The following is a 12,330-nucleotide window of genomic DNA, read 5'->3' as shown; positions in this document are numbered from 1 at the left end:
AATTACAACTTCCTTATCTCTACTTGTTAATGTGTTATTCACTAGCCAAGTAATCTTATGGGCTAACTTAGCAGTACATCCTCTAAACTACCACCACCACTAAATCTCTAGCTTCATCTATTTCCTGGAGTACAATGCCATCAATGATACACAGCTTGTAATCTATTTATCCCAAAATGAATAACTTTACATTTCTCAACATTAAATTGACACCCATTAATTTTTTCCCATATGGACAGCTTATTTCAATAGTAAGCTCTCTGACATCGCCTTGATTAACTGTTACTCAATCTAATTTGCATCATCAGCAAACAACTGAATATTTCCTTTCAGGTTATTTCCTATATCATTATATACAAATTAAACAGTAATGGTCCCGGTACTGAACCTTGAGGCACACCACTAGTCACCTGTTTTCACTTTGATTATGCCATCCATGCACATTTTTTTTTTTTTTTAATATCTGTCCAGCAGCTACTCTTATCCACTGAATCAGTATCATATCCATCCCCATTTGTTCTAATTTGAATACCAGTGTTCCATTTGTATTCTGTCAAATGCCTTTGCAAAATCCAGCAAAAATCATCATGTAGCCATTTCCTTTATCCAACTCAGCTGTTACTCTATTATAAAAAGCTAGTAAATTACTAAGGCATAACCAAAGCTGATCCTAATACAGAATCATATTTTTTATCTACCCATTCTTCAACTTCTCTTTTTTACCAATTCTTCTAGTACTTTTACCACTATGCCCGAGATGCTGATTGGTCGATAATTTGCTACTGTGGTCTTAGAACCTAACTTATGCAAAGGAATAATTCTGCCCTCTTTCCACTCCCTTGGAACTCTACCAGAGTTGAGACTTAAATTAAACAGCTTAATCAAAGGCATTGCAGTTCCTACGCACACATTCTCGCAAAATCCTAGCTGATATCCCATCTAATCCTACAACTGTATTTACATTGAGATTCTGCAATATTCTAAGAACCTCCAATTAATCCACCTCTGTTCCCACATCAGTGTCTGTCACATAGGTTAAAGCAGTAACCTCACTAGGAATATACATGCTTGCAAAGTGGTCACTCAGTAACTCAACTATTTTATCTGCTTCTGTCTCATCATGACCATCACTCATTATGGTTAATCTTCCATAGTCATTCTTCCTCTTACTTGCCACATAATAAAACAACTCTTTGGTATTTCCTTTGGCCTACTTGGCCAAAATTCTTCTCATAATCTGATTTTGTCTTCTTTGCCATGCTGGTCTCCTTTCATGCCTGAGACTTGTACTGTTCATGAGTTTGCTGGTCACCTTTCTCTTTATATACCCTCCACAGCCTTTTCTTCTTTTGCAGCTCATGCTTAATGATATTATTCACCCATCTAACTCCTACCCAATTAACTCCCCCTTACCCTAAGTATACAATTTAATACTGATTCCTCTAGATGATTCAACTATATCCCATGAACTACTAACATCCTTAACCTGCAGTGTTTTATGCCATGGTACAGATTTAAGCTTCTTCCTAAACATGTCATAATCACCTACCTTGTAGTTCCACAAATACCCATTCTTGATAGATTATTCCTCATGTTTTACATTCTCCCAAGTCAAGACCACATTGTCACTTTCACCAACTGGAGGCAATGTTGTCACCTTGGTTATGGGTAGCTCTTCTGATCCTATGACCAGGTTCAATACTCTCCCATCCCTAGGCCCTTCCATTACATGCTGCCAAGTAATTATCTCTCAGCAGGTGTATAAATTCTACTTCCTTTCTGCCATGTGATCTTTCTTCCTTCCAGTTTATATCTCCATAGCTGAAGTTCTCCATAATAATCATTTGGCCTGTACTCATACTAATTTGGCAATGTATGTCTTCAAGATCATCTGTGGAACTCCCTGGCTCATAGCAAAACCAACTGTTTATTTTGTTTATTGTTTTAATCTTACACCAGACTTCTTCAAATGAACAGCCACCCTCCTACCTGTCTCCTATTCTTTTTATTTGCAATTCATCCACTACCATCAGCAGAACCCCCATCCTATCTTCCCTGAAAATACTAAAGCCTTCACATTTTTTCCCTGTAACTACATCATCTGCTGTTATCCAAGTCTTACTAATGCCTGTTAATGAGATTTGGAAAATTAAATTTGGAAATAGACAGCAGAATTAGCAAAGCTGATATGGTAGGAAGCCAACTGAATAAATTTATATGGAATAAAAGAGAATACTCAAAACACTAAAACAGCTATAGAGAAGAGAGTGTTAAAACCAATTTTAACTTATGGATTGAAAGCTGGGTTAGAAACAAAACTCTTGATAAAAGACTTAGAGACTACAGATATGAGAGTCCTGAGAAAGATTAGGAGACTGAACAGATGTCATTAATGGCAGTGTCATATTAAAAACCAGGATATTAAGAAGGAACTTGACCTTGGTAGCATTCAGGAATGTGTTAGCAGAACTAATCTCAGGCAGTATGGCCATTTAAAAAAAAAATAGAAGAGGAAAGATTGGCTAAACAAGTGTTCTTTGCTAAGATGGTAAGAAAGACTCAGAGGAAGACCAAGATGTAGTTAGATTGATACAGAAAACAGCGACACTTAGAAGACAGAAATATAAGATGTGATAGTATTGGAATGTTGACAGATAACAGGCAAAAGAAATAATGTGTAACTTTCCATGCAGTATTAGCATAAGATTCTGTACACTCCCTGAGGCTATGTCAGGAATTTGATGATGCAATTCAGATTGAAAAAGTTACATACTATGTATTACTATGATGATATTGAATTTCAGGAAATTCAATTATAGGGAATTGTGTGTGGGGGGGGGGGGGAAGCAGAGTTGAAGCTTATAGCATACTGCAAACATTTGATTTCGATGTTGAAAAAGACACTAACAAGTAAAGATAAGGTTATTGTTCCTGTTTTAATGCTATGATTCAGCCATTGCTCCAGAAACACGCACTTCAGTGGCATTGAGTGCCTATTTCGGTTGGGTGTGCTGTCGTGGCTTATGCAACCCGCACTACAAAATTCACATCAGTTCGACAGCATTTTTATTTACGTAAGAAAGTTTTAAAAGTGCATAGAACATTAGTACTCATCATAATTTGTCCAATGAAATTAATTGTAGGATAACTTTGAATACTTTAATTTATCAATTAATTGCAAACGAAATCTGTGCAGAGTGAGGACATTATGTTTGTTTTAAGAATTAGAAACCAATGAAGGAGAATGCTGTATTTGGTTGGTATATTTGAATTACTGAAAAGGCATGAAATTTGGAAGGACGACAATAATACTATTTCCATTGTAAATATGAGCAAAAAAGTTACAAATTTATCAAGAATTATATTAAAAACCACATTAGTTCACACTTCATGCATGCAAAACAGATGAAACTCGGAAAACAAAAACAGCAACTCATGACAAATACAATGTTCAATTGGATTGTTTGACAGAATAGCCAATCACAGCCTCTATGTGCTATTGTCCCAGAGCTCACTCTGCCTCACCTTCTGAGCAGTTTAAAACTACTAGAATGCTCAGAATTTGACCCATTGAGCCATCTGTACATATTTTCAAAGGTGTACGTATTTTGAATGCACACTCTGACTATTAACGCGAACGTGATGCAATGTTTACACGTCAAAAAACATCCTCTTCATGAAACATTAATATATTGTGTTTACTTTTAGGAATTACACGAAGTCTCGAAACAATTAGGGGAGTCTTTAACGGGCATAAATGCAAAAATATATTGGTGATATTGCTATTCGGTGGAGGGCACCGCACACCTAGCATACCATGAATATTCGTCCCTCCTACACACACAAGTACGAATATCATTTGTTTTTAATATAACAGAAAATTATACACTGGTCAGTATCTCAAGAATAGTAGTTGAAGCCAGAATTCAGGAATGCACATATGGGACTATCGTCTTTTATACTAGATCTGTTGATGTAATTTTATCATGTCTCTGTCACATTTTGTATAATTCTTTGCCTGTGATACCTGAAGAAGTTGAATCACTCAACGAAACTAGTTGTATCTTAATATTAAATGTTATTGTTTTTTCATTCTCGGTATATAGTCATTCAAACTAATTTTTTTATAATATTTTCTACAGAGTAAAGATGAACAATTATATATATATTACAAAATTGATTATAAAATGATTATAATTACAAAGTGATTATAAAAATATATAAGAATTTACTTACAGCATTTTGTTTAATATAGTTGTTATGCTCTCTGAGTACTAGATCCCAAAACCTATATCCAATTTGATTACCACATTGCCCAACTGTTGGGAAAAGAAAAACACAAGTGTTGAAAATATAAAAATTAAATGATTATTTTGTGCATATATAAAAATTATCAAAAACAAACAGCATGTAGAATGCCATTAAATACAAGCTGCACTTATCATGTGCAGCATGAAATTCATGGCAAATCAAAGAGAACTGCAAATCTACAGCAGCAGAGAAAACAAAGTATGTTGTTTATGGCTGAAAAAGTCAGAGCATGCACTGTACCGCATAACATGATGAAAGTTTCACTAACTCGATACACCACAGTAGTGAATATAAGCACTATCCTGAGGTCAGGACCAAAGAGATGAAGGGGAAGGCCAGTACAAATTACTGGGACCCAGCAGTTTAACCATTCTGCATATGCATTAGTCTTTCTTGGTATTATTATTAGCTAATCAGCCATTGTTGAAGCCAATTTTTTTTTTTACCCCAGAGTCCAACCCCCCACTCCCTTCTTGTTGGTCCTGCCTGAAACAGAAGTTGTTTATGAGAATGTTGAATTCCTAGTAAATGCCAGAGATTAACCTGTGTGATATATTTATGAAGATAAATGCACAAATGCTTGACATCTTTAAGCAATACTTGAAAATTAGCAGCATATTTCATGACCTACATAGGACCATTAAAACATTTCATGTTTGCTTATATTACCCTAGGTGAATGGAGATGGACTTTCTGAAAACATTTTGCTGTTCAGAGATGAAACATTTCACATGAGTAGAACAATATACCCATAACTATCATACAAGGCATTAAAACTTACAAACTTAAAACAGCAAGTATAAAAATTAATATGTGACACAAAATGCTACAGTGCCCACCCCCATGTTTTTCAACAGCAGTCTGCATTGACAGTTCAACCATTAAAAACCATTTCCACAAAAGTTCAAATTCCAAGCAAAGTACGTATTTGTAAAAACCTGCTCTAAAGAAGCTTGTACAATATCTTAAGAGTTGTCTTTTTAAGTTCATCGCCCAGTGCAACATGACAGCCCTGCTTATTGGAGATTTTTATTATTTTTTCAGTTGACTTTTTCTCTATTCAAGGCCTTTCTATTAATGTAGAGAAGTCATGCTCTTTAGCACTTGTCCCCTCTGGTTGTGACAAGAAGCTTAAGGTAGAGACTATATAGAGTTTTCCCTGCATGGGAGGCCATTGCATACTTTGACCCTCCTGGAAGAGTGGAGATACCTTGGTATCATGTTCATCCCAAAGGGAAGCCATTCTATTCTAGAAGCTGGGATCGCTTCTTTAAGGAAAGCTCCTCTCAAGCCCCAGCAAAGACTGTTTCTCCTTTCCCCACTATCTCCTACCTCGCTTCTACCACAAGTTGGTGCCTGGTAGAATAGAATATATATCTCGGTACTGTCCCAAATGGACAGGGACATTGATTCAGCCGTGAGATCATGACTCCAACTGCCACCTGACACCCTTACTGCATATTTCCATGCGAGGGTGAAGAACAGTGAGCTCGGGGTTTCATCACTTCTTCCCTTCTATCTGCAGAGAGGCTTTCTATAGCCCATTAATACAAGAAGACTTTAGGCAGGCAAAGGCTGGTCCCATTATCAAGGTACCCTAATTGAGTCAGCACCCACAGAACACAAGAGATGAGCATCTCTGCTGCACTGTTCTGTAGATGGTGCTCCTTTCAAAGAATCATATCTGGTGTCTCCGCAGCATGATTGGGTAAGGAATGGCACAAGACTCCTCCTTGGGTTTGAGTATATTGACCTTATCAGTACGAGGATCAATGTCCTGCCCACTCGAGCCTGCACAGCTCGATGGGATAGTGACGATTCAAACTGTAGGGCTGGCTGCCACTACAGTGAGACACTGTCTCATATAGACTAGTGTTGCTTCCGCAACCATGGGGTCCATGTGCGGAGGCATGATGCCATGGTCTGCATTCTGAACAATCACTTTAAGAACAAAAGTTGGGAAACCACGGTGGAACCACATTATAGGACTTCCGCGGGTCTGCGTAAGCCAGACTTAGTGATTAAAAGAGATGGTGATATTTGGGTAGTTGATGCCCAGGTGATGGGAACAGGGCACCAACTAGCCTATAGCCATAAAAATAAGGTAAACTATTATAAGAATAACCAAGATCTAGTTAGTAAGATACAGGAGCATGGGGCAACTCCGAAGTTTACCAGCGCCACCATCTCTTTACATGCCATATGGAGCACATAACTATAAGGACTTAAAACATCTTGGGTTTATGCAGAAAGATAAAGTTCTTTCCTTGAGGGTCCTACAGGGCACACACTGGTGGCATGACATTGCCACAGAGAATGACTACAATGATAACTAAAACAGGAAAGGGTAATACACTTGTAAAGGCTTAGGCCTATATCAAGTCTAGATGAGATGTCTGGACATGATGTAACCAGTAGAAAGATTAATAAAAAAAAAATAGTAAGTGACCACCCAGCATCCACAACTTGTACATCCATAACGAGTAACTCATCTCTCATCTGGGGTGATCGTTCACATCTTCTTGCCCACCTTTGAATCTCTTATGCTACTCCAAGACATTTGACTTTTTCAGCACATCCACATCATATACCAATTTCAACAGCTCCGTTTTCAGTATCGGTTTTGCCAATTTTCACAGCAGTCCAAAATCCAAACAAAAGTTTATGTTAACATGCTGCTCCAAATTTCGATCACACATTTTTATACCAAAGTTTACATGCAATAAATACATGTAAACTAGCAAATGGCTCTATCGGCTTGAGGTTTACACACACACACACACACACACACACACACACACACACACACACACTAGTTAGATGTACAAACAAGATTACTCACATGACTCCAACCAAATCACCAAACAAGTGCTACATGGCTGTTCTGGGAATTAAATTGTCTCACCTCATATATAACATTTTTTTAGGAAAGGTGCAAAAACAGTTCATTGTAGTGTGGTCTGGTTGTTCAATGAGTCTTTCAACATGGATGGTTCCGAAGGGGTAAAATTGCCTTGTTACTGCATAAGAATGTTGCAAAGAGAGATTTTTACAATAACAATTCACAGTAGTTATTACTAAATTGGGGAGAGGACGAGTTTAGATCGATGAGCTTAGCATTCTCTATGATAATTTGTAAAGTTAAGCCCTGCTTTTGTAACTTACTTCTCTTCTAGTCTCAACAACCAATGCAGGAATGCCTCAGGGCTCTCTTCTATTCACTGTCTTTCTCTTATACATAAAAAAATCTGTATCTACAGTTTTCCTAATGACAATAAACTCATCCTAATTCAACAAACAATGCAGTGCTCCAGACATCAAGCTTCAAGACCATCTGCAATCAGCACCTTAAACAATCTCCATGCCATCTTTTAATGGGATAAGGATGACCTAGTCATCTTCATGCCACCAAAACAGTCATCTTTTTTTTCTAGAAAAAAGGGACCTCAGCTCAGCTATCCTTATCCTCAGTGATACACAAATAAGACAGGATTATCTCCCCCCCCCTTGGACTGATATTTACCTCCAACTCTTCCTGGAACAAACACATTACATCAATAGATTCCTCAGCGTCTAAAAAAACTAGGCATTCTTTTCCACTCTAGATGGCACTTTTCAACTATCCAGCTATCGACTCCATGCAAATGCCAAATTAACCAACCCTTAAGAAAACCATCACATGTTTAGGCTGGTGCACCAGATGTAATGCTTCGGTCCCATGTCTTTACTACAGGTACTTCCATGAATGCTGCTCTGCTAAACTAACAATAATCATATCTCTACTTAGTTCACTTTGTTAAAACAAGAGTAGTAGCTGCTGAACTTCCCTCAGAATAACTGCAAACACCAGACTTACTTCCCCATTCTTCTTTCATTCCATTTACCTCTGTCCTCTAAAACAGACCTGCCTTAAAAAATTCTTGATCATGTTTAAAGGAGAGTGATTCAGCTGACAATATCCTCTCCCTCACTAATTCACTTCAACTTCTATCTCACAGATGTAATGCTTCAGTCCCATGTCTTTACTACAGGTACTTCCATGAATACTGCTCTGCTGAACTAACAACAATCATATCTCTACTTAGTTCACTTTGTTAAAACAAGAGTAGTAGCTGCTGAACTTCCCTCAGAATAACTGCAATCACCAGACTTACTTCCCCATTCTTCTTTCATTCCATTTACCTCTGTCCTCTAAAACAGACTTCCTCATTAAGTATTTTCAAACTACAATCTCCAACTCTTCAAGAATAATGTCAAACTTTTTTTCCAGTGGTACACATGGCACTTATATGCTATTGGTTCCTCTACATCTCATGGAAAGGATCAATAATAAAAACCTTTACATTTTATGGATGCATGATGAATTTCTAGGTAAGGGAGACTATTATTATTCAGAACATAGATGAAGTCAAAAGGCTAATAGTGGGTGGCCCATCTTCAACGATAAAATCTACCATGCCATTCCTTAAACTCATTCACCCTATCAGGAGATACATTCCACAGTCCAACCACCCACCATGCAAAATAAGCTGCTTCTCACTTTCTTACTCAGTGCAAGTGCCAGAGATTGTCCCTCATACTTGCTCTTTCCCTTGTACAACCATACAAAATCTCCCCAATGTCAATCCTGTAACTACCTCCCAACAGTTTAAATCATGAAGGCATCTGACAAAGTCATATAGAGAGTTATCGTGCAAGTGGATCAATATGAGGATGGATAAAGATTAATTACTAAAATGGAAACTAACAGAAAGTACAGGGAGGAGGGAAGAAATAAAAGCTAACATTCCAAAAAAGGAGGCATCCCACAGAGTTGTGTTCTTGATCACTTCAACTTGCTTATTTCATCTGCACTAACAAATGATATTCAGTTATTTGTTGATAATGCAAAGTTGGGTGGAGTTAGGAATGATGCTGATGTCAAGTCCTATCAGAAAATTTTAGCTTCGACAAATGAGCTAGATTGTTAATAACTGCAAGATTTTACATTCTAGAGTGCAAAGCTGCGAGATGTGCTGATGTGTTTCAAGGTCGATGACATTTGCATGATTTGTGAGTGATAATCAACAAAGTTGAGAAAGTATGCAGCAAGAGTTGTAAAGATTGCAACATGGTGCTGCTATGATAGGCATGAAACTGACAAATAAGGCGATGACTGTAAAAATAAAAATAAAAAAAATTAAAAAAAACTTTCAAACAAATCTAGTCAGCTGATTTCCACTGGGTGGTGAGGAACTTCTGGAAAGGATCTAGAGTCAAGTAGCTTTTGTTTGCCTGGTGAGCAAATAATATCTCTACTCTCCAACAAAAACTATGCAGAGCTCAAATCTTACTGTGGCAAATGCATGTGAATGCCTTCAGGGAGAGGATGATTTTCATCTCAGTGCATGACCACCATTCTTACTGGAGCATGGCTCTCTAGACCAAAATTCCCAGATTTTGGTCTAGGAATCATCATTTGGGAATTTTGGTCTAAAGAGCCAAGCAGAACTTTTTGCTTGGCTCTCAAAAACAATGCAAATTGCTAAATTTAGTGGAAACAGAAAATATGTGATAGACAAATTGGTAAGGGGAGAGGAGGGTTACTGGATGAATACAGCAGAATTATGTATAGTGCAGGGAGAGAAAAGGCTGCTACTAAAAGTTGTATAAAGTATATAAATGTGTTACCTACTGACTAAAGGGGATTAATAAAAATAAATAAATTGTCATAAGAATAAGCCAATTATAAATATGCACTTTTAGAAAATGGAGCCTCCATGCTGATCACTAGGAGTATGTACTAACTTGTTCAATGATAGTAATTTGCTGCAAGGATTATAACCATGTCAGCTTGAAGAGGAGAAAAAAAAGGGATAAGGTAAGGGTAGTATGCTAAGTCCAAATGCTCTTAAATACAACCTTCTGCTTTGTAGACAATGTATATCAAATGTTAAGTTATAAAAATACATAGGTTTCCATTTCAGTTTGTATTTTCATGATGTAATTTTTATCATAAAGTGATAAAAATGGATCTCAAAATTAGTAGGTGGAATATGTATTTCATTACCCAGTATGAAACCACCACTCAGCTTATCGGAGGCCTGAAGCGGCTTGAAAAAGTTCTATGTTTGGTTTCTAGACCTGGAAAAATAAATAAAAATAGGGAAAAAAATCCTAACTTACCCATGGTGTGAATATACTATAGGTTTGCAAATAAAATATCTTTTTGCAGATGGGAGCTAAAAAATAATAAAATTTAAAAAAATGACTTTTTTTTCAGAACTGATTCATTATAAATTACAACAACAACCCAAATGTCTAATGTTAAGCAGAGATAGCATAACGTGATTACATACATAATATTAGCCAGCGATGTTGGTAAGAGCCTTTGCTATTAATTGCTCGCAAAAACTTAATCAAGTTTGAGCGCAGTTAGTAGTTGGAAGGAGATAATCGTACGATAGTGTTGCCACACTCTCCCTCGATGAGTCTTTAGAGTCCCTGGAGGTGTCACATAATAATAATAATGCGATTATTATGCATGTATTGGTGGTTTTCTCCCGTGAAAATTTTCAAAATTGAGATATTTCAAAGATATTTAAAAGCCAAGTATTGTCACCTTCACTGCCAACTAAAAAAACATAAATACATCAATATTTTGTACAATAACAAAACAAAAAGAATTATTGTAGAACTTCCCACTCAGTAGCAGTAGAACATGGATGACATTCCTTCCCCCCCCCCACACACACAGAAGTAAATCTTTTTATTTACATTCCAAGCAGAAACAAGCCTGCTTTTTCACAAGCTAGATGTCAGAGCCATGCTTAGACATGAACTGCATGACAACAGCTCCTTATGATTAATGAATCAATCCATTCTAGTTCCTAGTATAAAGTATAGTGCCTCGCAATAATTTTACGTTTCGACTTTTGGAACAACATTCAAACTGGCATTACTTCAGCCAATGACCCCCAGTTAAGATCAAACTAATTATCTAGCAGTGTGGGGATGGAACTCAAAAATCAACACAAACCACCGCTATAATTAGAACCTTATAACTCTCATCAACTTACCTTCATCAGCAAACAACTGACCACCCCATACTCAGTTGTTTGTGCCGAAGAAAAATAATATTCACAGAGCAGCATCTCTTGTCCCCATAATCCGAGTCATTCTCACAAAACTCTCTTTAATCTTTAACTTACCTTGAATAACTATGGACTGAGTCATTAAACTGATTTCTCATCAAACAATCCTTTTCGGTTCATCATTAAATGAACATTCGGTTTACCTCAGCTGCTTCCGATTTAAAATGCCAAAACATTCTAAAGTTTAGAGCTTCATGAAAGATCTAAGTACCAATTTCAGTGCAAAATTCAGTACATAATTCATGTGAGAAATCAATGATTTGCTAACATGGTGAGAGACAACGAATAGGTTTCCTTGATGCGACTCTCTTGTATTTTATATCGTATACACTATTATAGAAACCTGGTTTTAATGATACTGGCCAATTTACAACAACCCGCTCTCACTAACACTGCAATCAATACACTAAACTAAACAAACTTCACTTTAAAACATCTTAAAATTGGCGCGAAGCGCCATCTGACAATCAGTCAGTTCAAAAAGTAATTGATTGACAGTCAGCTAGTTCAAGCAGTGGTTGAAGATATCTTGCTTGACGAATGATGATGGGCTGAAATGCGTTGCCATAGAGTAAGTTAAGCGTGGATATGATAAATCAGTTCAGAACGCAGTATAAACGAGAGGTTTGATAGGAAAATTTCTCTTTAAGACTGAGTAGAAATTAAAGAATTTTATTTATTATATATTTTTCAAGATAATTTCAAAATATAATTTAATAATAAATTATGAAACATTGTAAATACAATCTGATTAAAATATTCTTTCAGTGAATACAGTTTATAACGAGCATATTAAATTTGAAACGGGGATATACGCATTTATGAGATAATATATCTCTGTCGAATAATATTTAAGATATGATGCATTATCATCTGATTTTTCAAC

The 12,330-nt window shown here is 36.6% G+C and overlaps 1 protein-coding gene across 1 annotated transcript in view; it reads right to left on the bottom strand.

Moving 5' to 3' along the window:
* Positions 1-11,526, bottom strand: part of LOC150106866 (tubulin epsilon chain-like) — a 197,550-nt gene extending 186,024 nt beyond the window's left edge. The window contains exons 1-2 of the mRNA XM_090393493.1: positions 11,502-11,526; positions 4,237-4,319 (exon numbers count right to left, since the gene is read on the bottom strand). Coding sequence (XP_090249619.1) covers positions 4,237-4,319; positions 11,502-11,526 — 108 coding nt within the window. The remainder of the gene's footprint in view (positions 1-4,236; positions 4,320-11,501) is intronic.
* Positions 11,527-12,330: the final 804 nt, after the last annotated feature.

Source organism: Typopeltis vanoorti, chromosome 5, assembly GCF_054136105.1.
Source record: "Typopeltis vanoorti isolate ZY-2024b chromosome 5, IOZ_Tvanoo_1.0, whole genome shotgun sequence".
In the NCBI taxonomy this organism is placed as follows: domain Eukaryota; kingdom Metazoa; phylum Arthropoda; class Arachnida; order Uropygi; family Thelyphonidae; genus Typopeltis; species Typopeltis vanoorti.
The sequence above is the reverse complement of the archived record's forward strand: the minus strand, read 5'-3'. Positions and strand labels throughout refer to the sequence as shown.